At 38.3% G+C, this 24,975-nt stretch overlaps 1 protein-coding gene across 2 annotated transcripts in view; it reads right to left on the minus strand.

Moving 5' to 3' along the window:
• TMEM161B (transmembrane protein 161B) overlaps positions 1–21,835 on the minus strand; it is a 90,400-nt gene extending 68,565 nt beyond the window's left edge. For both annotated transcript variants that reach the window (XM_049867301.1, XM_049867285.1), the window contains exon 1: positions 21,697–21,835. Coding sequence is in view for 1 of the 2 variants with exons in the window: in XM_049867285.1 (XP_049723242.1) it covers positions 21,697–21,699 (3 nt within the window). In the remaining variant the exon portion in view is untranslated. The remainder of the gene's footprint in view (positions 1–21,696) is intronic.
• Positions 21,836–24,975: the final 3,140 nt, after the last annotated feature.

Genomic DNA, 24,975 nt, shown 5'->3' on the forward strand with positions numbered 1-24,975 from the left:
TCAACGGATGAATGGATTAAATAAATTGTGGTACATTCACACAATGGAATACTACGCATCGATAAAGAACAGTGAGGAATCTGTGAAACATTTCATAACATGGAGAACCTGGAAGGCATTATGCTGAGTGAAATTAGTTGCAAAAGGACAAACACTGTATAAGACCACTATTACAAGAACTTGAGAAATAGTTTAAACTGAGAAAAAAACATTCTTTTGTGGTTACGAGATGGTGGAGGTAGGCAGGGTGGGAGAGGGGTATTCATGAATTAGATAGTAGATAAGAACTACTTTAGGTGAAGGGAAAGACAACACACAATACAGAGGAGGTCAGCACGGCTGCACTAAACCAAAAGCAGTTTCCTGAATAAACTGAATGCTTCGAAGGCCAGTGTAACAGGGGCAGGGTTTTGGGGACCATGGTTTCCGGGGACAACTAAGTCAATTGGCATAATAAAATCTATTAAGAAAACATTCTGCATCCCTCTTTGAAGAGTGGCATCTGGGGTCTTAAACGCTAGCAAGCAGCCATCTAAGATATGTCAATTGGTCTCAACCCATCTGGATCAAAGAAGAATGAAGAACACCAAAGACACAAGGCAATTACGAGCCCAAGAGACAGAAAGGGCCACATGAACCAGAGACTATATCATCCTGAGACCAGAAGAACTAGATGGTGCCTAGGTACAACCAATGACTGCCATAATGGGGAACATGACAGAGAACTCCTGAGGGAGCAGGAGAGCAGTGGGATGCAGACCCCAAATTCTCATAAAAAGACCAGACTTAATGGTCTGACTGAGACTAGAAGGACACCAGTGGTCATGGCCCCCAGACCTTCTGTTGGCTCAGGACAGGAACCATTTCCGAAGCCAACTCTTCGGATATGGATTGGACTGGACAATGGGTTGGAGAGGGATGCTGGTGAGGAGTGAGCTTATTGGATCAGGTGGACACGAGACTATGCTGGCATCTCCTGCCTGGAGGGGACATGAGAGGGTAGAGGTTAGAAACTGGCGAAATGGACACGAAAAGAGAGAGTGTAGGGAGAGAGCGGGTTGTCTCATTAGGTGGAGAGTAATTGGGAGTATGTAGCAAGGTGTATATAAGTTTTTGTGTGAAGAGGCTGACTTGATTTGTAAACTTTCACTTAGAGCACAATAAAAATTATATTAAAAAAAAAAATATATATATATATATATACACACCATGCCCACCTCCAATAATGTTTTATCTGTAAATATTTTAATGCCTTGAATTCTACCAACTGGGTTAAGGTCTAGACCATTTTAATATTAATTTAACATCAAAGGTTACATTTTTAGCTTTTTTTTTTTTTTCCTATTTCCTATCACCTGAATTTACTACCCTATTTTCTGTATGGTTTGTGATAGAAGCTCTGCAATAACCATACAATGAATGCCATTACAAAGAACTGTTTCAGCCAGAGCAAGGCCAAGAAGTGTATTAGCAAGTGTGTCAGGTTGGTCTATTCGAGACTACAGGCTTAAAAGCAAAAGATGCTTTGTTTTTATTTCTTAGTCAGGGAAATTTTTTTGGACAAAGTAGACCTCAACCTAGCCTTGAATAAAATAAGTGATAGTCTCACAGAATCTGCCACCTCTCACAAACATGTATTAATGACTTATTGGAGTGTAAGCTCTTTAACAACAGAAATCATATCTTCAGTCACATCTAATAAATGTCACAGCTATTAAACGGTATTTCATAAAGATTGATCTGGAAGGTATATCTAGTAAAATAGGAACTGGGGAAGGGAACATCTGGCCCAACTCTTTCCCTTTCCTCCAAATCACTAAGCATAATGAGATACTGCTTATGGACCCGCTCTCAAGGGTGTATGTGAAGGCAAAAACAAACAAAAAAATCAGCAAACTGGATTGACTAGAATTAGAAATATCAACTAGGTTTCTGCAATAACCCAGACAAGAAATGGTGCTCTAAATTAGAGCAGTATTTCTGGTACACAAGAGAGAAGTGGGTTCTAAAGAACTTAAAGAACTCGAAGATGGAGTTAAAGAAGAGATAAAGAGACTGACCCTAAGAAGAACAAACACTATGATACAGCTGGCATGTTTTTGGTATTGCAGTTACTGTTTGATTAACAAATGTTCAATGCAAAAGTGCAACCTCACTCCGTTCCTTTATTATGCCATGTTCCTCTTTCTAAATGAAGCAGAAAATGTTTTCCAAAAACCTCAACTGTATACTGTGTTGAACATATTGTTATATAATAAAAGTATTCTTCCAACTTTCTAACACAACTCAGTAAATCTTTTCTGGAATGTATCTGCTGCTAGGTGACTATCTATGCGTTACTGAGAGAAAATATGTCATTTTTAGCCCAATGTAAGAATCTACATAATCTTTTAGAAAGGTAATTTTAAAATTTTGAGAAAATATTTTACCAGTTATTCCTTTTCATATATGTTTTGAAAACAGTCTTTGGAATATATTTTCAAAACGGAAGTCATTTTCCAGAATTATATTATCAATCTTATGACATCGTTAATATTAAGCACAGGTCAAACTTTATATATTACTACACAATTGACAATTACAGTGTACACGCCAGGGATTAGCGTATTAAAATAGAGAGCATCACCTTCATTAAGACGTACAATAATTTAAAACTTAAAAACAAATTCTAATATTCTGTCTTCACTGTCCAACTTAGCATTTATGTATGTCAAAGTTTATACAAAAGCAGAATTTTTGAAAAATTTAATTTAAAAATCAAATTCCCTAAATATTTTTCAATTATTCCCATTTAATTGAAGGAGGACAATTAAACAAATTTAGCTATGAACTTAAACATAAATTTCACAACAGGAGACTGTTAAATTGGGCAAAGGCGCAGCGAAGCTACTAAAGCCCATCAGAGCTGAAGTCTCAAACACACAACCATATGGGTCATTGACTCAAGTAGCCTTAATGGTTTTATTAAGGCTTCAAAACAATAACTTGACCAAAGAGATGGCTTCTGTCTGTATTTACTGCCCCTAGGCCCTGATTCTCTTGATAACTAGAACTGGGGAAAGTCGTTTATGAAATAGCTCATAAGCACCCAAAAAGGGTGAAATGTTGGGGCAACTTGGGTTTCAACCTTTCCAACATCTATTAACCTGAGGCCATGAAGAGCAAGAAAAGTTATCTGCCTTTAGTCTCTAGAAGAATGATCATTTCAATTTTTGTCAGTAATAGTTTCTGGGTAGGCTTGAAAAAAAAAATTCTTACCAAGGAAAATTAAACAATTCTCCAAGAAATAAAATACACCAAATAGCAATACTATATCTTGTTTGTCAATACTGACAATAAAACTCTCAAAACTTAAATACAAACATGGTGTAATTTTAAAATTCAAACTCTGAATGTTGTGTCAACCTCAGTGGAGTTGACATTTTGTTATGTTTCATTAAACTGGCTCTCCTGCTGACAAACAGATTGAAACAACAAATGCGTTGTATGCCATTAAAAGGCATATTTGCATATATACTTGGGACTCAGACCAGCCCAAATGGTTTCAATTATCATCTCCCTAAGCAAGTGGAAGGGAGAAAAAAGAAAGAAAACATTACCCGTTGACCTTCCTACTTTTTCTGAACTGCTTAGATGTTTTAGTGATAGATAGCAAGGCACGTTGAGACAGACTTCTAAATGCTCAAACAATCATACTACCAAAGAAGGCATAAACTTTGTCATTTGAACTCTGGTTCATATAAATCTTAGAACTAACACTTCGAGCATTTAAATGCACCATCGCTGAACAATTTACAAATGAGGAAATCAGGTTCCAAACAACCAAGATAGCAAAACTACCCAGTTACAGGCTTATCTAATTTCTAACCTAATGCTTTTTTCACTATGTCCACTGCATTCAACAAATGCACTGAGAAAAACAAATTGCCTGTGTGAAGCATTAGATCACTAGCAATAGCGAGAACGGAGTGAGGTCCCTGCCATCAATGAGCAGCCAGTCTACTAGGACAGTAAACAGACTATCATAATAAAGGATTTTAAGAGGATAGAAAGAGGATTCTATGGGAACACAGCAGAAGGAGAGAGGGAAACTAAGGGCAAAAAAGCTGAGAAAAGACACTCTGGAAGGTAAGGCATAAGTCAACAAAAGTTTGGTAGACCATCAGTGATAACTGCTTTACATGGCACGGTAAGACAGAAAAAGTAGACTGAACCCAGATACTAAAGGGCAAAACTAACTGGTTTAGAATTTAACCTGAAGGCAATAGGAAACCATGAAAAGCAACATAATCAGATCAGTATTTGTGGAAAATCATTCTGGATGCCAATTTAAAGAACAGGCGAAGAACAGCCTACTAGTCCTAAGACAACAGCCCAGGTACGAGACGAGGACCTGTAGTAGCATTTCTTAAGGGAGTAGGGCTGCAGTCTTTCTTACTTTGGTGATAAGAGCTGTATCAACATACATTATGTGACAACAATGTTAAAAAAAAACATGGTAAATCCAAATTATGTCATTACAGAAATTGTATCATAAACAGAAAATGAAAATTAAATTAACAAGTACATATTAAAAACTATCTGCCTAATATTCATCCAGTATCTTGTTGGCTGTTATCAGGCCTTTGACACAAGGATATTTGTCTGTTTAACTAACTGCTATATCCAAAACACAGCAATGCCATTTAGAATAGTTCAGAGGACCCAGTAGGAAACTTAGTATTTATTAAAGAAACGTCATTACTGCAAAAAATTTTTCTTAACAGAACTTAATTCATACACCAAAAACCAAAACCAAACCTGTTGCTGTTGATTCCGACTCATATGACCCTTTACAACTGAGTAGAACTGCCCCATAGGGTTTTCAAGGCTGTAAGCTCTACTGAAGGAACCTGCTAGTGCAGTAGTTAAGCGCTCAGCTGCTAACCGAAAGATGGCAGTCTGAACCCACCTGCCACTCTCCAGAAGAAAGATGTGGCAGTCTGCTTCCTTAAAGATTAAACCATTACCCCATTGCTGTCAAGCCCATTCCAACTCATAGCAGCCCTATATGACAGCGTAGAATTGTCCCACAAGGTCTCCAAAGCTATAATCTTTACAGAAACAAAATGCCACATCTTCATCCTGCGAAGCGGCTGGTGAGTTTGAACCGTTGACCTTTTGGTTAACAGCTGAGTGCTTAACCACTGTGCCACCAAGGCTCCTTATTTCATAGACAAGATTAACAAAATAGGTAACACCAAATATACAATACTTGAGCACAAAATTGCACAGTACTTTAAGAGCTACAGAAATTCAAAAAATTGGATATGAAAATCTCACAGGATAAACGACACCTAAGAAAACTGAAATCACTTAGATGAAAATGTAAAAGGGAATTCGGAGCTAAATGACAACAGTGAAAAGTCTAGCTCAACAAAAGCACACTCTAGCATACAGCAAAAAATTGTGAGAAATATGATAGAGATAAATTTTTAGATTGTTGGGAGACTTTAGAAACACAAGAAGGTATTTAGCTGAAGTGTTAAAAAAAATCATCTTAAAAACTTCTAAGCAGTCAGAGGTAGGAAGATAAAATAATGCAAGTAACATATACGGAAAATTAGACTGAGAGTAAGTACACTGTTCAAGACAACACCTGAGGAACAAGCAGTTCTTGAAGCTAAGAAGGAATGAACATAAAGGCTACTCCAGAAGAAAAACAAATCAAACTTTGAATGTGACAGAACATGAAGGAACTGTAGAATATAACCAAAGAATGTCTCAAAGGTCATTTTAGGATGTTTTAGTTTGGGTGACCAGAAGAATAGTAGAGCCACTGACAGGTAAGTTGTAAACTGAAAGCAACTCAAGGAAGAGGGCTGACAAGCCTCAGACAGTCCACCCGTGGACAGCACCTTGGCTGCACCCTCAGCTTTTCAGAATGCACACAAATAACAATAAAACTTGTAAGAGTTTTATCAATTAATTTACAGTGAAATACAAAACTACCAAGTGGATAAGATATGCAAGTATATTAAGTGTTCCAACATCTTAATGCTACCTAAAAAAAAAAAAAAAAACCCCAAGCCGTTGCCATCAATTCAATTCGATTCCAACTCATAGTGACCCTATAGGAAAGAGTAGAACTGCTCCAAAGGGTTTCCAAGGAGTGCCTGGTGGATTCAAACTCTGACCTTTTGGTTAACAGCCGAACTCTTAACCACTATGCCACAAGGGTTTCCACTAATGCTACACTGAAAGCCAAATTACAAGTGGGCTCCTTGATGAGCAGTGATTTAGAGCAAAGCGCAACAAATATCATTGAAGGATATTTCATTCAGGCAGTGCTGAAGTCTGATAAAATATACAGAAGAGCTCTGTAGAGGGTAAAATACTTCCAATTTTAAATAAAAAACCAAAACCAAATCCATTGCCATCAAGATGACTCTGACTCACAGCGACCCTCCAGGACAGAGTAGAACTGCCCCATAGGGTTTCCAAGGAGTGGCTGGTGGATTCGAACACTGACCTTTTAGTTAGCAGCCAAACGCTTAGCCACTGTGCCACCAGGGCCCCCAATCTTAAATAGTACTGGATACATATGTTCAATTCTGTCTATTTAAACTGTTTTTCTAGACTTTCAACTCATAAGCTCTCCTACTGATATACTCTTTCTTTAAATAAAACTTATCTAAAAATTATTCTATCTTTCAATATGTAAATACCATTGATGTGGCTGCAATCTAATCTACCATAGACCTTGGAACCAATACATATCTAAGTTCCAGATAAGGGGATATAATTCATTTCTTCTACCATGTGTTGATTTTATCCAACTCTTGAAAGTGCCACACTTCACTGGCACCTACAAATAAAATGTGCTAAGTGGTACGGTTAGAGGTCAGTGCCCAATGTCATGGGAGCATGGGAGTTCTGGGAAGGACTGATTCACAGAGGTGACATCAGGAAGTCCCACAGGGTTTTAAAAAAAAAAAAAGTATTCTACTATCAGAATAGGAAAGGAAGAGAATTTTAGGCAGGCACATCTATCTATACAAAGAGAGCAAACGGCATGACTCCAAAATGAAAAGTTCCACATGACTAGATTTCAGTAAGTGTTACACAAAATGGACTTTTCTGCAAGTACTTGGAAAGGAGTCCAGGATCCTATGCCTGAAAGTAACCATATCAAATGTAATTTGGAAGGATAACTCTACCACTACAGTGGAAAAACAAATTGGGAGGGGTAAAAGTAATTGGAAACAAAGGGTTAAATAATAATAAAAAAAATCCACAGAAATAGTCCAAGCAACACCATCAGAGCTTGAACTAAAACAGCTTCAAAAACAAGAGGAAAAAAAAAAAAAAAGATATTTAGAGGAAATAAAGGAATTAGGCATGAGATTACTAATTATTTCTGTAACGAAAGTTTCAGTAGGTAAGATTAAAAATCAGGTGATTATGTAAAAATAAAATGAAAATAATGGGCATAATCATTCCTTAAAGAAACTATGCACTAAAGGAAAAATCTGATGGCTGCAAGAATAAACCTGTTGCCGTCAAGCAGATTCCAAGTCATAGCAACCCACAGGACAGAGGAGAACCGCCCCATAGAGTTTCCAAGAAGCGGCTGATGAATTCAAAGTGCCAACTTTCTGGTGAGCAGTCGAGCTCTTAACCACTGTGCAACCAGGGTTTCTAGAATGGTTCATATATATGGGTGGGGGGGGGTGTACATGCTTAATGCAAAAGGGAAGGAACCAACATTAGGGGCAGAGCTGAATATTCTAGAAAGGAGTTAAGTGTGGATCAAAAGCATAAAAAGAAACTTTATAAGACCTAGTGGACAGAAGCATAGATAGATATGAAAAGGCATAAAATCGGAAAACGGGTTTTCAGAAGTTATATGAACTTAGCCAGGGTAACAGAAGCAACAGGCCAGAATAGGGTGAGGAGTTAAGCTATAAAACAAAGGGGGTGGGGTGGGTGGTTGAAAGTCATTTTGAGAATACAGGGAAAAATGAACATAGGAATTGACTGAATGATTGTCAAGCCACTGCAAGTCTGCATGGATCAGCAGCTTAGGTACATTATAAAAATGATCAATACGGATTTAGGACGTGGTAGAGGTTACACGAATAGGAAAATGCAAGATAACAAAGTGGCTGATCAAAACAAAGAAATCACCAAAGTGGACAAAGTTTGAGAGAAGACCTTGAAGCATAACTATACCAACCCATGGTCAGGAAGATGAGGCAAAATATCATGAGATTAAAAACCAGGATTACCATTCTGGCAATGCGAGTGAGAGACGCCAAAAGCTTGAGAAGAAAAGGTCTGATGAAATAATACACAAGGATGACTGACAGACCCAAGCTGAGTTTTTAAAACATGGTTACTTCCAATAGGTCCTTTAATAGGAGACAGGACTGTCTACATTTATTCCAGGAGAGAAATTATTCCATATAATACCAAAGCAGACACAAGCTGCCTAAAATAATTATGAATAAAAAGAATTTTTTCCCACAGACTATGTCTATCCCAGGTTGATTATGCATGGGCTATTCTGGCACGTAAGATGGCTTTAAAACATAGCTCCAGCCCTTACAGACACAGTAAACTGGTCTGAAAGTAGCGAAGGAAGACCTATGCTAAGTCTGAATCGAAGATAACGGAAGACTTCGGTAGGAAAGCAGCTAAAGAATAAGGTCACTTATTGATATTTAATATAGATCTACTGATTTAATCATATGAAATCACTGATATTTAACTATTTTGATCTACAAAATGGCAATTTCATAAAGCTCAAAAGTATAATTCACAAATAAATTATAAAGAAACTAAAATGAGAGAAAGGAGACTGTAAAACACAATCATCAACAACTATGATTGGAACTCAGGCATATTATTGTTAGTTGACATCAAGTCATTTCTGACTCAGAGTAGAACTGCTCCATAAGGCTGTTAAGACTGTGACCTTTTGAGAACAGATCTTCAGGCCTGTCTTCCGAGGCACCTCTGGGTAGGTTCTATTCACCAACCTTTTGGCTAGTAGTTAAGCATGTAATCATTTGTGCCACCCAAAAACTCACGCGTGTGGATTTTCAAATTTAATTGTTTAGAGAATTAGTTGGGTTCGCCAGCATCAATGCTTAGTAGCACAAAATACATTCCTAACTTCTTCAAAGTAAAAAGCACAAGCAGAAATTTTTACTACTTCCCAACTCAGAAGAAATAAGAAATTTAATGTAGTTTAAAACCTAAGGTCAAAAAGCATAAATCCTCAACAAAATGTTCTAACACATTCTAAATTTCTTAAGGATTACATGTAGTTGGTAAAAACTATGCTCAAAAACAGCAGCTCCCACCTTTCTCATGAACGTGGTAGTGTAAGGTAGTTTTTAGAATTTGATTAAATTTAGAAATAAACTTACCAGAAAGTATTTCCCCCAATATAAATTAGTAAGACAAAAACACAATACCAAAAACAGAGGGCAGGGTTTTTTTTTTTTTTGCCGCCGAGAATAGAGGGCATTCTAATTAAATATACTTTACAAAGCATTTTAATACATAGGTGTTGAACTAGTTATTTTAAAAGATAATTTTCCACAAGTACAGTAGGTTGAATAAATTATGGAATATCTCAAAGCAATACCAGTCATTAAAATATTGCTGAAAATGAAACATTTTTAAAGATTTTAACAAGCCACTTCATCTCTAGGCAAGATAGCAATAAAAGTTTGATTATAGTACTGAAAAGTAACTAACGAAAGGTTCAAAAGAAGGCTTTCTTAAGTTCTGCCACTATTACTTAACTACTGTAGTTTCTGACATTGTAGAAAATATTCCTACTGGTCTATATACAAAGAAACTAATAAAAGACATATATTTGAAATTTACAAATCATCTTGTTCAAATCAATTCCTACTTATTATTCAACATTCACATCCTCTATAAAGTCTTCCTTAACTTTCTAGCTTCTACTAAAAAACATATACATAATTCCCAAATAGCCTTTATCACACTCAACTGTGACCACTAGTTTGAGCCTCTTCTCCACTAAAATTGTATTTTATCTCATTTCTTCAGTTCCACCCCCCACCTCCCAGCAAAGTGCCCGGCATAACAGATTTTTCAGTACAAGTTGAATGAATATTTACCTTTTAGATGAAAGAAAAGGATAAAGCATAAATTTGCCCACTATACTTCACCACAATCAGGTTCCTACTCTCAAGCAAGCACTGAACGTTACCATAAAGAAGCATTCACTTTAAGATCAAAAGACAATACATTGTGCTTTCTACATATCTAAGAGAAAGGTATCATCTATTTTTACAACATAATCCTCTCCTTTTAATTCAATACACATATGTGTTACAAATACTTTCTTTTAAATAAGCTAAAAATTACACTTGGGTAAGTACAATAATAAAGCTTCATTAAATAACTTTAAAATAAAAATTTAAGTTTAACTCTGAATTTTTAAGATGCACAAAAACCAAGGAAATCTAATATGCATTCCTACCCAAAACCAAAAACCAAACCCATTGCCATCGAGTTCATTCTGAATCACAGCAACCCTGTAGGACAGAGTAGAACTGCACCATAGGTTTCCAAGGCTGTAAATCTTTATGGAAGCAGACTGCTGCAAATGGTCAACATGCATGACTACTAATAAAAAGGCTGGAGTCCACTCAGAAGCACATCAGAAGAAAGGCTTGGCAATCTACTTCCAAAAAATCAGCCATGGAAAATCCTACAGAGCACAGTTCTACTCTGGCACATGGGGGGGTTGCTATGATTCAAAAAAACTGCTTTTTTTTTTTCCCCCAATGTTAACATAAACTGTGTAGAAAGACACATTCACTGTGTATATTTTAATGGGTAAAATAATTAAACACATTAGGATCTAAGTAATTCTGTCACTAACTAGCTAACAACAATTACCAAGCCCTCTCTGGGACTCATTCTTTATCTACAAAATGACAACAGTTGGCAAAGGATCTCTAAAATCTCAAGCAGATCTTACTGTCTATGATTGCAATACTTTAAATACACAATAGATCTTTGGCATTCACAGATTTATCAATTCTAAACCACCATCAAAACCTGTCATGTACAGTTATTGCTAATGGGAATGAATAATAATCCTTTCCTCATATGGATTAAATGAACTAATATTAATCCAGGAATATCACAGCTGATGTCAGACGGATCCTGGCTAAAAGCAGAAAATATCAGAAAGAAGTTTACCTGTGTTTTATTGACTATGCAAAGGCATTCGACTGTGTGAATTATAACAAATTATGGATAACATTTCAAAAGAATGGGAATTCCAGAACACTTAACTGTGCTTGTGAGGAATCTGTACATAGATCAACAGGCAGCTGCTCAAACAAAACAAGCGGATACTGTGTGGTTTAAAGTCAGGAAAGGTGTGCATCAGGGTTGTATCGTTTCACCACACCTATTCAATCTGCGCACTGAGCAAATAGTCCGAGAAGTTGGACTAAATGAAGAACAGAGCATCAGGACTGGAGAAAGACTCCTTAACAACTTGTGTTATGCAGATGACACAACCTTGCCTGTGGAAAGTGAAGAGGACTTGAAGCACTTAGTGATGAAGATCAAAGACCACAGTCTTCAGTATGGATTACACCTCAACATAAAGAAAACAAAAATCCTCACAACTGGACCAATAAGCAACATATCAATGGTGAAAAGACTGAAGCTATCAAGGATTTCATTTTACTTAGACTAACAATCAACACCCAAGAAGCAGCAGTCAAGAAATCAAAAGACGCATTTCACTGGGCAAATCTGCTGCAAAGCACCTCTTTAAAGAGTTGAAAACCAAAGATGTCACCTTGAAGACTAAAGTGCACCTGACTCAAGTCACAGTGTTTTCAATCACTTCATATGCATGTGAGAGCGGAACAATAAGTAAGGAAAACCAAAGAATTGACATATTTGGATTGTGTTGGTAAAGAATATTGAATATACCGTGGACCGCTAAAAGAACAAACAAATCTGTCTTGGAAGAAGTACAACCAGAATGCTTCTTAGAAGCAAGGATGGCTTGCTTTAGACATGCTGTCAGGAGGGATAAGTCTCTGGAGAAGGACATCATGGTTGGTAAAGTAGAGGGTCAGCAAAAAAGAAGACCCTCAAAGAGATGAACTGACACAGTGGCTGCAACAATGGGCTCAAGCATAATGACGACTGTAAGGATGGCGAAGGACTGGGCAGTGAGTGTTTAGTTATGTTGTGCATTGGGTTGCTATGAGTCGGAACTGACTTGATGACACCTAACACCACCACCAACATTTATAAGAGATCTGAAGGGAAACTAGAGTTCCAAGTTAATGTAAAGCAACAGACCTAGTCCACTGCCCAGTATTCTCATCTTGATTAGTGGTTTGTGGGAATTTCTCTCACGGAACACTTGTGAATGCCAAAAGATCTACAGTTTAAAAAAAAAAAAAAAATCTATCTCAGATACCTGGCAAATTCTCCCTTCTTAAATGATTCATATTCTTTATGATTTGAAAATTTTCTTTTTAGTGGCTATCAAGAAAAAGAACTATGATAACCTTAAATGCTTCTGATAGAATGATTAATTGGGAAGCTCTCTATAAAAATCAAGAATAAGCACTCAATAAATGTTAGTTGAAATCAAGTTAGAAAACAATTTTAATCTTAAAGATGAAATTTAATCTTAAAAATTAAACTAAAAAAGTCTCAAAGTTACAGCTGACATTACTATAAATGTTTCCAAACCTTTCTTATCCTAATGATTAGAAAACATATTTTGTTAGCAATTATTTCTAATTACAGTTATCCGGATTACTTCCTACTTTCTCTTTCTTCCTAAAGAAAGACTATAAAGAAAAGATTGGTATATTCAACCTGAAACATCTGACCTACCCAGACAACTAAACTGTCTAGGAATAAATGATACAATGAGGCTTCACTGTCCTAATGTTAATTGATCTAATGGGGAAAGCGGGAGGGAGGAGTCAGTAAGCATCACTTTAAACACAAGTAAAATTCTACTAATGAATTTAATCTCCACTAAAATCAAGACTTGAGAAAAAACGTCAAGGTTTTTCTTTTGAGCAAGATTGAATCCCAAAACAAATGATTCTAGTTACGGAGTACTTAAACACATATGCCCACATACTGCAAAGAAGTGGAACCATTTTCTAATCCATTTATTCTCAACGTAAAAATAGCCAAAGTCTTTTCAAATGATAATTATACTTAATAGACATTCAAGTTAATGAAGCTTGACTTTGGTGGAACAGAATCCTACCGTATGACTTTCCTAAAAGAAAGCAGAAAGCTATGACATTGCTTTTTCTAAGTGGATCATTGCATTGGGGCAAACAGCAGCATTCACGGGGTAAAAGATAACAAAAATCAAGTAAACACTGTGAAAGGGCAGACAAAGATAACTATATGAAGAAATAAACAATTTAGAATAATGTTTCAAAAGACTTCTATTGCTTGTCACAAAGATAAAAGTATTAAGCCTAGCTAGGTAAGAAGAGAAAACCCTGGTGGCATAGTGGTTAAGTACTATAGCTGCTAACCAAAAGGCTGATAGTTCGAATCCACCAAGCGCTCCTTGGAAACTCTATGAGGCAGTTCTACCTGCCCTATAGGGTCATTATGAGTCGGAACTGACTTGATGGTAACGGGTTTGGGTTTTTTGGTAGGTAAGAAAAACAGCCACAGCGCAACACTGTCAAGTATTTGGGCATTAACTGTTGGCAGTCTACAATCACATAATATGAAGCAGAACAGCCTGTGAAGTTCCTTCTTCATAAGTAATTTCTATTAGTGGAGTAAAGCTTCCCTTTCTCCCTCCAGTGTCCCTTAGGATTTACATCTCATCTCCTCCTCAAAACCCAAACCTCTCTACTTCTAACAATTTTTACTGCTAAAACCCATTATCATCAAGGGTTTGATCAATTTCCCCTAAAATATCTTCGAGAAAAGAGGGAGGGAGGAGGGAAGGAGGAAAGGAAAGAAGACTTCTGCCCAATGTTCCTAGCAGCGAAAACCTTAAAATCCAAGGGAAGGCAAAGTACTCTATAACACTACATTCTTTTTTGCACCTCAGGGAAGAAACAAAGCCCTATCCGCAAACAATAGGTCGTCAAAATAGAAAGGAAAGGGAGAGAGCCAATCCTTAGGGCCCTTGGAGTAAAAGAAATGGAATTACTGTGAGACAATCTCGGAACAAGTGTGACACATCAAATGCTCATACCCTTTGCCGCTGCCTCACAGTGGCCCTGTAGAACAGAGAAGAACTGCACCATAGGTTTCCAAGGCTGTAAATCTTTATGGAAGCGGACTGCCACATCTTACTTTTTGGTTAGCAGCCAAGCTCTTTTTAAGCACTGCACTACTAGGGCTTAGAACAAAAAAAAAAAAAAAAAAAAAAAGAACAGTACCTGATAAATATTAACTGCTTGATAAATAGTTATTATTGTTATTGAGGACAAGCAAAATTCAATTTTTTATCTACCATACAAACTTACCCTTAAAGATCCAGTCAACCAACCCTTCTTTGTAAAACCCTTTTTGAATCCCATACAAATGGAATATTCCTCCTTTGTGTCCCCAATATACATTCTACTAAACGTACTATGTTTTGTTCATGTACCTATTTCTCCTCCTAGACCGACTTCCTTGAAGGCTAAGCAAATACCATCTTACTCAGTATTTTATCCCTAGTGCCTTATAGGATGTTTGGAGCATAAGTCCACAATGTTTCTCAAAAATCTAAAGTCTACACAGTTAAAATCAATAATAGTCATCAATTCACATCAGAGTTACAGAATCTTAAGAGCCAAGCTATAGAAGTCTTCTAGTTCTAGTTTAAGTGGACTTTCAATGTCATTTGTTTATTTATACTTATAATCCAATATCAAGATCCTGAGTATCAAATCAAAGTACCACAAAAACTGAAATTATTCCAGGACATTTTTCCAAAACTTAAAGTTTATAGCTAAAATACAAAAGATATTTAACCTACTTTGCCAACAGGATTACTATACTTTATATAAGTAAAAGATAGAATGTAAAATCAGGTTATTTTAAGTGAGTGCATTATATCCTCTTGAGAACCGTTAACAACTCAAAAGACTAAAAATATGTAGCACAAAAATGCAATCTATTAAATAAAAGTTAATATTGCTATCATTGGGTTTTTTAAATCAAATTTCTATCATTTTTCTGTTCACTGGAAAGGTGACATATCAGTTTATTGAAAGATTTACACAACGGAAGACAGTGTGAATTTTTTGTCTGTTTTTTAGATAGATTACAATAATTTAAGGATGTAGTTCATAAATTTCTACTGGTAAGTACCAGACGGAAAATACATATTTACATATGGATTCAAATCTGTTCCAATGTCACTTCCTCACTGAGGCCTTCCCTGAATGCTCTTTCTAAAACAGCCACCCCAACTGTTTTCTATCTACTTACTCTGCTTTATCTTCCATTGTTGCATTTACCACTACTGACATATTACGCATCTATCTCATCATTTGATTATAATCAGATTCTCCCGATAAAATAGAAGCTTCATAAAGGCAAAGACTATTTTGTAAAAGTTATATCCTGGTTACCAAAAATAGTATCTGGCATATCTCATTGCCATTGAGTTGATTCCGATTCATAGCAGCCCTATAAGACAGAGTAGAACTGCCCCATAGAGTTCCCAAGGAGCACCTGGTAGATTTGAATTGCCGACCTTTCGGTTAGCAGCCATAGCACTTAACCACTACACCATAAGGGTTTCCTATGAGGCATATAGATGAAGCTTAATACTTAGAGAATGATTAAACAAATGTCCTTAAAAAAGAGCATTGTTTTAAAAATATTTGCCTGGTGAAACAAGTTACAATCAATTCAAACAAAACTAAGAGAATATTCATATCCCTAGAACTTTAAAGATTATTTTTTCTGTAACTCAAACATAGGTTATACAGAAAGAGTAGGAGGGCAGTTTATAGACAAATTTATTTCTGGGAAACTCCTTGAGGGTAAGTTGTGTTCATTCTTGACTTAGTAACATGGGCAAAACTCATGTCAAGAAAACAATAGTTATCTCTTAGAAATGAACACTTCAGAATATCTTCGAATTTTCTATAATCAATTTAAGTCACTTCAAGTTTCTACCCCAAAGCAAAGAACTAAACTAACAAAATAGACCAAAGCTCAACGTATAAACCATAGTCTTAAGAATTAACATTCAGTCAACCAAATGCTAAACAAGAAAGCCGTCTATAATATTATTTCAACTAAGCCTCTTTAGGAAAGTAGTGAAGAAGGAAGAAAAGAAATTCAGAGAATTGGGAAGGAACCCAAATCTCTGCCATTTTGTGGTTAACTGCTGAAACCATCCTTCAAGCTGTACATGTCTGATTTGATTATCACTCAGCTAACACAAGAACCTTCAACATCTCCATCAAAGTCTTCAAAGTGTGGTTTAAGGGTCACCAGCTTCAGACTTGACCGCAGAACTTGTTAAAAATGAGATTCTGCAACTCCATCCCCCAATAATTGGGTTCAGACAGGCATTTTTATCAAGTCATCACAGATGATTTCTATGCAAACTGAAGTTTGAGAACTAATGTCCTAATTCACTTTTTGAATTCAGTTGAAATATCACCTACTACAAAAAAAAAAAAAAATTTTTTTTTACATGACTACACCACCAACTCAAGCCAGAATTTCTCTCCTCTATACTCTTTGAGCTTATTACATTTATTTCTCTTCTAACATACCACATTAAAAAAAAAAAACACCCAGTGCCATCATTATCTTTTGCCAAAGATAATGCGCCCCCCCCCCCCCCCCCCGCAAAAAAAAACTTCTCGTTAGCTCTGACTGACTAGGGCAGGGGTTTGCAACCTTTTTAATTTTTTACATTCCTAGCAATAACTTACTACAGGATGCTACACACATAAAACAGGCCCTGAGATACCTGCAATTTCAGGTGATAGCTCCAAGCTACCTTTCTCCCAAAATCAGTCTAAAAAATGGAAAGACTTCTACTGTATTATAGTTGGCCTGTAATTTTTAAAATTTACAACAGAGCAAAAAGTTTTATTCCTTTAGTAAATTTTCTACAGACGCCATTTTCACCATAACGCGAAAGCAGAAAAACTAGAGTGAATACTCAGTATTTTAGCGTGGATCATAATCCTGTTGTCATTTACTCACAATCTGCGAACCCTGCTACATGCATAGGCATCTACTGAGTTTTGATGTACGTAATATGTCATAGAGTGAAAGACCAGATGGTGTATATAATTAAAATGAAAATGAAATCAAGATGTCCCAAGAGCTGCTTCCCACTCTATAACATTTCAGACAAAAGTGAAATACGTGGCCAAATACACGGAAAAATGTTCCAAGTACTTCCAAGTGTATGATTATACACACAAAAAAGGAAATGGTAAAATAAATCAAACTTAATAAACCAAAAAAAACAAGGAAAAACAGTAGAAATCAGACTAAATTTTACTTAATTAGAAACATGGGTCTATTTTGGAAAAAGTCCTGAGTAAAGTCATATAATCATAAGCTAGAAGGTGCTTTAATTCCCTTCAAGACACACTATTTAGGAGGAACTGGAACTCTTACCTAAATTGAGTGATTTTGCCAAATTCAAACAACGGGCAAAACCTGGATCTTCTGAATTCAAGTCTAGCACCCTTTTCATTACATATCATGACACCCATGCAGTGGAAAAGAAGTTCTCAATTCATCTAAGCTGATTCCTAAATTCAGCCCATGTTCATTCACTGAATGGTTAAACCCTCTTCTGAAGGATTCAAAGCACTGACCACAGAGGCATACACAAAGAGACATTACCAATTTCATAACTGAGAAAGCTAAAGTTGAGTTTAAGTAACTGACCCAAAAATGTAAGCAATGCCACAATGGATCATCAGCTGTCTGGCCCCTGGTACTACTTAAGAGATGGTCTGAGAAACGGCATGAGTTTACACTAGCTTAAAACTCTTTTGAGCTGGCAGGAGGAGATTCTACTCCTAGTATTAAAGAATACTGGGAACAACCTCACATTCAGCTTCTCTGTGACTACTGTGAATTTAAGGACTTTAATTAAGCTCTATCATCAACTTTTCAGACCCAAAAGTCAAAAATTGAACTTAAAGGTAAGAAGTTGTGAGTTTTAGTCCAGGCTGTGCCAAACTATTGTTACCTGAGGTAAACGATTGCCTATTTTCCTTCTGTAAAATGGGGGAGGGGGCGGGGGGTAGACTATTTTCTTTGGTTCCTTCCGGTTCTACTGTTCCCTGTCTAATTTCATTGACTTAAAAGAAATCTTAATGAATACAAAGCATATTATTCACTGAGGTTAAAAAAAAAAACAGTACCCAAGGAGACACAGGTTTTCCAGTACAGTCCATCAAGAACCACATTACCTTGAAATTTTTTGTTTCACACTCAGTCAAGTCCCCAAGTCACTCAAAAGTTATTCATTACACGCACAATAGCTGAACGCTGGCCACATGTGGCCCTGAAAAAAGATGGCAAACTGATGCTAAATTCCAAGGTGGAAGACTGCATACGAGGGTTTGAAACCTTTTACACAGTCAAGTAACTGACAATGCTGAACTTTACTTGAGCCCTGTGATCCTGGGAAAACAACAAAAGTTAAGAAATCCCCCCTGCCTCCCAATCTTTAGTGTTCTGGAAAACTGCTTACTGCAAAGAACCACCCTTCTCCATATGACTTAGTTAAGATTCACGGATGCCCCCCTTGATTACCTATGACAGGCCAGACATAAACCAAACCAACCAAGCCCAGTGCTGTCAAGTCAATTCCGACTCCTAGCGACCCTATAGGACAGAGTAGAACTGCCTCATTGAGTTTCCAAGGAGCGCCTGGCAGATTCAAACTGCCAACTCTTTGGTTAGCAGCCATAGCACTTAACCACTATGCCACCAGGGTTTCCAAGGCCAGACATAGATCCTCTAAGTTCTCATTCTTTGCCTCACAAATGATTAGCTGAACTGCTTGTCTCCACTGACCAACTGGAACAAAATGCTTGTTAACCAAACTTTGGTTAAGATTCTCCTTTCCCTGGAAATGAACAGACACTTCACCAAAGAAGACATTCAAGTGGCCAACAGACACATGAGGAAATGCTCAGGATCACTAGCCATTAGAGAAATGCAAATCAAAACCAGAAGGAGATACCATCTCACCCCTGGCATTACAGGCAGGAATCAAAAAAACAGGCAATAGCAAATATTGGAGAGGCTGCGGGGAGACTGGAACTCTTATGCACTGCTGGTGGGAATGCAAAACGATGCAACCATTTTGGAAAATGAAACAGCAATTCCTTAGAAAGCTAGAAATAGAAATTCCATATGATCCAGCAATCCCACTCCTAGGAATATATCCTAGAGAAATAAGAGTTGTCACGCCAATAGACATATGCACACCCATATTCACTGCAGCACTGTTTACAAAAGCAAAAAGATGGAAACAACCCAGATGCCCATCAACAGATGAATGGATACTCAAATTGTGGTACATACACACGATGGAGTATTAAGCAACAATAAAGAACAATGATGAATCTGTGAAGCATCTCATAACATGGATCAATCTGGACGGCATTATACTGAGGGAAATAAGTCAATCACAAAAGGTCAAATATTGTATGAGATCACTACTGTAAAAACTCATGAAAAGGTTTACACACACGAAAAAACAATCTTTGATGGCTATAAGGGAGGGGAGGGGTGGGAATGGAAAAACACTAAATAGACAATAGACCACTGGTAACTTTGGTGAAGGGTAAGACAGTACACAGCACTAGGGAAGCCAGCAGAACTTACACAAGGCAAGGTCACGGAGGCTCCATAGACACACCCAAACTCCCTGAGGTACCGAATTGCTGGGCTATGAGGGCTGCGGGGACCATGGTCTTGGTGAATATCTAGCTCAACTGGCGTAACACAGTTTATAAAGAAAATGTTCTGCATTCTACTTTGGTGAGTAGCGTCTGGGGTCTTAAAAGCCTGTGAGCAGCCATCTAGGATACTCCACTGGTCTCACCCCTTCGGAAGCAAGGAGGAATGAAGAAAACTAAAGAGACAAGGGAAAGATTAGTCCAAAGGATTAATGGACCACATCTACCACCACCTCCACCAGGCTGAGTCCAGTACAACTAGATGAGGCCAGCTACCACCACTGACTGCTCTGACAGGGATCACAATACAGGGTCCTGGACAGAGCTGGAGAAAAATGTAGAACAAAATGCTAACTCAAAAAGAAAGACCAGAATTGCTGACCAGACAGAGACTGGAGAAACCGAGAATACTGGCCCCCGGGCACTCTTTCAGGTCAGTAATAAAGTCACTCCTGAGGGTCATCCTTCAGTCAAAGACTGGACAGGCCCATAAAACAAAACAAGACTAAAGGGGCACACCAGCCCAGGGGCAAGGACTACAAGGCAGGAAGGAACAGGAAAGCTGGCAATAGGGATCCCAAGGTTGAGAAGGGAGAGTGTTGACATCTCGTGGGGTTGTTAACCAATCTTGTAAAACAATACGTGAACTGTTCAATGAAAAGCTACTTTGTTCTATGAAACTTCATCTAACGTACAATTAAAAAAAGGCCAAAAAATTTTTAATAGAGTTAATTTTTAAAATTAAAAAAATAAAGATTCTCCTTTCCCTAAGTCTTTGGCCCACCTTCAGCCTGAGGCAGTATGCAGCCCCCCCTTAGACTCGGCTGGCCTCAGGATAAAATATTCTCTGATCTACCGTCCAACCATGCACCCTTTCATCCCACTTCTCCACACCTAGTTCTTTCTAGAAGCCTTGTTTACTCCTATTAAAGAAAAAGGTGCCATGGTGGCACAGTGGTTAAGGACTCATCTGCGAACCACCCAAAAGGTTGGCAATTCGAAGCCACCAGGAAGAAAGATGTGGCAGTCGGCTTCCTTAAAGACTGCAGCCTTGGAAACCCAGTGGGGCAGTTCTACTGTGGCTAAGAGTCGGAATTGACTCGATGGCAACTGGAATTGAAGAAAAACCCTTTTCCCTGACCCCTTTACATGCTTATAGATCTTACTGTCAGAGCCGTCTCCTTATTTGCTTAGTCCCCTCCGTGCCCCTCTCGCCCCCCGCACTACAATAACCGAACAGTCTCTCCTTACTAAGTCTGGATTTATCTTTGACGTAACTCTTACAGTTCCCATGGGACCGGGTTTAACAGGCGAGCTGACTTTGCCATTTCTATACGTGACAGGTGCTGATCCTCTACAACGAGAAAACCCGTTATATCCACCTGGACAGGTTAAAAGCGTTTCTAAAATCTGGAGTTCTTGTTCGCTACTCTGTGACTGAGAAAGAGGGACAAGTGACCCGCCAGGAAAGGTCAACTCTGGGACAACCTGGCGACAAGGGCCATACACACTTAATAGGCCAAGAACACGAGGGCTACCTACTCAGCACTTTCTGGCAGATCCCCCCACCCCCGCGCCAGAGTCTCGCTATCGGGGAGAACTGATGCAGCTTCCTCAGGGGCACGCCGCTCCCGGCCAGGTGGTGAGTTCTACCCTGCACCAACCGGCTCCCTTCACAGGACTGACCTCCCAGTTGCTCCCTCCCGACTACTGTTACTGCAAGCCTCACAAGACGACTCACCATAGCGCCAAGAACAGGTCGTGGACCAGACGCCCAGGAGTCGTCGGGACCGACCGCGACCGACCGGGACCGACCGGGACCTCCCCTCCCCGTCTCGCAGCTTCTCGAGGCCGCGAGGGAGCGGGTCTTCCGGCTCTGCCGGAAGTTCTATCCGCGCGAGACAGGAAGTCCCTCCCCCCCTCTGAACGCAGACGACCCCACGCCACGCAGAGGTGACGAGACGCAAGGCGTCCTCTAAAGCGACTTCCGCGGGCGCTAGGTCAAGGGCTGGGGGCGGTGCTGACCTTGAGAACGTGCGGGAGAGGCGCAGGCGCAGCACAGGTAAGTGGGCGGGGTGCGCGCCGTTGCAGCGCCTGCGAGAATCCTGAGGTAGGCTGGTGTTTTCGGCAGAGCTCATCCTTCCTCTGAGAGGTTATGGTGGTACAGGTTGGTGGCTAGGGTGGGAGCAGACCCCAGAGCTAGTGGATTTAGTGAGGGCGAAGACCACAGGCGGTGCCGGTGCTGAGGCAACATAATAATTGCTTCAGCTCAGCCACGCCTTTTTTTTTTTTACCTTCCCTTTTTTCTGACCCTAGCAGTTCTTAGAAAACTTCCATCTCCACAGACCTGCCCCTCAGTCGACTTGTCCGTCTGTCGTCTCTGCTCCCTGACTTAGTTGGTCCTTCTGCTCCACCCTTCACAGGGCAGTGAAATCTGATCCTGAGAAGTATTTTCACTATTCACAGATACCAGCTGAAGCCAGAAGGACATGGACGAAGAGCAGAGAAACCAGGAAGAGGCTTCTGTTCATTTAGCACACCAATATAGGCGGTTTCCTTTTCGTTTAAAAAAAAAAAAAAATTTGCATCGGGTGGTAAGAAGCGAAACACCAATATGCCTCTTAATTTGTGTTGTCTTTTCCAAATCTGCACCCGTCAACTCTTTCTGCCTTTTCATTTAGCTATATGAGACATTGCACTAGAGGCTGGCTTGGAATATACAGAGTACCTTCAACCTATAAATTAATCTCACAACTTGAGGATCCTTATTTAAGTCGTGGCTATATCTGCAATTTAATCCATGGATTTCTTTTTACTATGTATTGTTATGTCTTAAAGTTGGAACTGGGGAGAGAGACTGGGAAGCTTCAGAAGAAGTTAACGGTTGGGGAGGTAGGGGTATTGTCTCACTCTTCATGTCAAAGTATCTGAAGAGCATGATGTTTGAGCTATAAATGGCCCAAAGACACCAAAGCATGCTTAGGGCTGTTGGTTTAAATTATAAAGGGGGTTAGAAACTAGTGTATGAGTTATGTTGCTTTTACTCTAAATTTTGTGGGAAAATGAATAGGTGGCAATGAGAGAAGAAATAGAATCATAAGAACTGACAAACAGCTGGAGGTGGGTTGGGGTTGGGGAGTAGTTTGCTAAACACTTACTGCTGGGGATGAATCCAGAACTTCCCTAAGGGTCCTACTTCTGCTATTGTAAATAGACAAGCCCGAGGGCATGTGCAGATGGTTAAATATAGTAGAGAGCAGTTGGGGTTGTCTGCTGATTATATGTGGGAAGCAGCTTCTATCCTTGAGGAAAAAACTGTGGAGAAGGAAAGTGGCCATCACCCTGTCAGTGACAACGCATCCAGTGAATTCTTACTCTTTCATTCCTGACACAGTGGTTCTTAAATCTATCCTAAACCTGGCAGCCTCATTGAAGTTCACAAAGCATCTCCTGTGTAGCAGTAAGATTGGAATTATTATCAGTGGAATCCATTCCTGCCAAAATAAAACCACAAAAGGAAATCACAGTATTCGTTATGTTTATCATTTTTAATAGATCATGGAGTTCTATGTTCTTTATTTGTTATATGGCACGTTGATAACCCTTAGTTAATATCCTTTAATGTTTCTATTTCACAGAGTTATCTCTATTACAGTGTGAGGAATCTGTTACACAAGTAATCATTTTTTAAAAATTAAAATAGTAGAGTATATGTTTTAAGGCAATGTCTCCCCCTCTTCTTATCCTGTGCAATAATTATAAGCTTTGGTATTGATTACACACCTTGAAGTGCAGGGATTTACCTATTTCTATTTAAAATATGGAAACCTTGGTGGCACAGTGGCTAAGTGCTACAGCAGCTAACCTAAAGGTCGGCAGTTCAGATCCACCAGGCACTCCTTGGAAACTTTGGGGCAGTTCTACTCTGTCCTATAGGGTTACCGTGAGTCGGAATTGACTCGACGGCAATGAGTTTGGGTTTTTTTTTTTTTTTGGTATTTAAAATGCATGGGGGTATTTGACAAAGATACATTTGGTAGTTGAGGGAACGAAGAGAATTATGAAAGGGGAAAAAAAGATGTTGATGATGGAGATTAAAAAAAATGAGTAGTTTTGGCTATTGAGTTTGGAGCCCAACATTGAGAAATTTTTATTGCTTATCATTAGGGCTTTATGATGAGTTGAAAGATTCTGAGAAAAAAAAATTACCTCCTTCTTCACTCCTGTGCTCACCTGGAATACTTTCAACTGTTAAGACCTATCACATTTTCAAAGTCCAATTTCATATTTTTTCCAAAAGGTTTTTCTGTTTAGCTCCTGTTGTAAGGCATTTTTAGCTACCCTTTTTTTTTTTTTTAACCTTTAATGAATGGGATTATTATACGTTTTCTTGTATATAATGCCTTTTATTTGATGGTGGGTTTTTTTTCTACAGTATGTATTGTTTTTCTCATTAGACTGTAAATGCCTTTAAAGCTGAGACCCTGTTTTGATATTGCCCCCTCCCATCCCCCAGAAACACATCCACACACACCAGCTCAAGAAATAACCATTTAAATAAATGTGGCCAAGATCACTTCAGTTAAATTACCCTTAAATGTTTTATGGATAAAGATGTTAGTTGTAACAGTATTTATAATGGTGAAAAGTTAGGAACGATCTACATACAACAGTAAGAGAATGGATAAATTCTCTCATGTATACTTAGTCAAATATTATCTAGCTATTTAAAAAAAAAATTTTTTTTATTTTAAAAAGCTGTTAGACTAGTCTTTCCAAGGGAAATTGTTTATTTTCTAAGTTACAGGAAAAGGATGCAAAATTGTCCCATCTATGATTGCTTTCACTTGGAAAGAAGAATCCTAACTATAAAGCAAAGAGTAAAAGTGAAGAAATCAAAATATAAAAGTTGGTTTTAGGATAGTAATGTCAGGAGTGGTGATATATAATATTTCAGTAGCCTTCCTTGGGCCGTTTCCTTTATATGTTGGTTACTGTTATATCTAGGACTACATCACCT

Source organism: Elephas maximus, chromosome 2 (assembly GCF_024166365.1).
Source record: "Elephas maximus indicus isolate mEleMax1 chromosome 2, mEleMax1 primary haplotype, whole genome shotgun sequence".
In the NCBI taxonomy this organism is placed as follows: Eukaryota; Metazoa; Chordata; class Mammalia; order Proboscidea; family Elephantidae; genus Elephas; species Elephas maximus.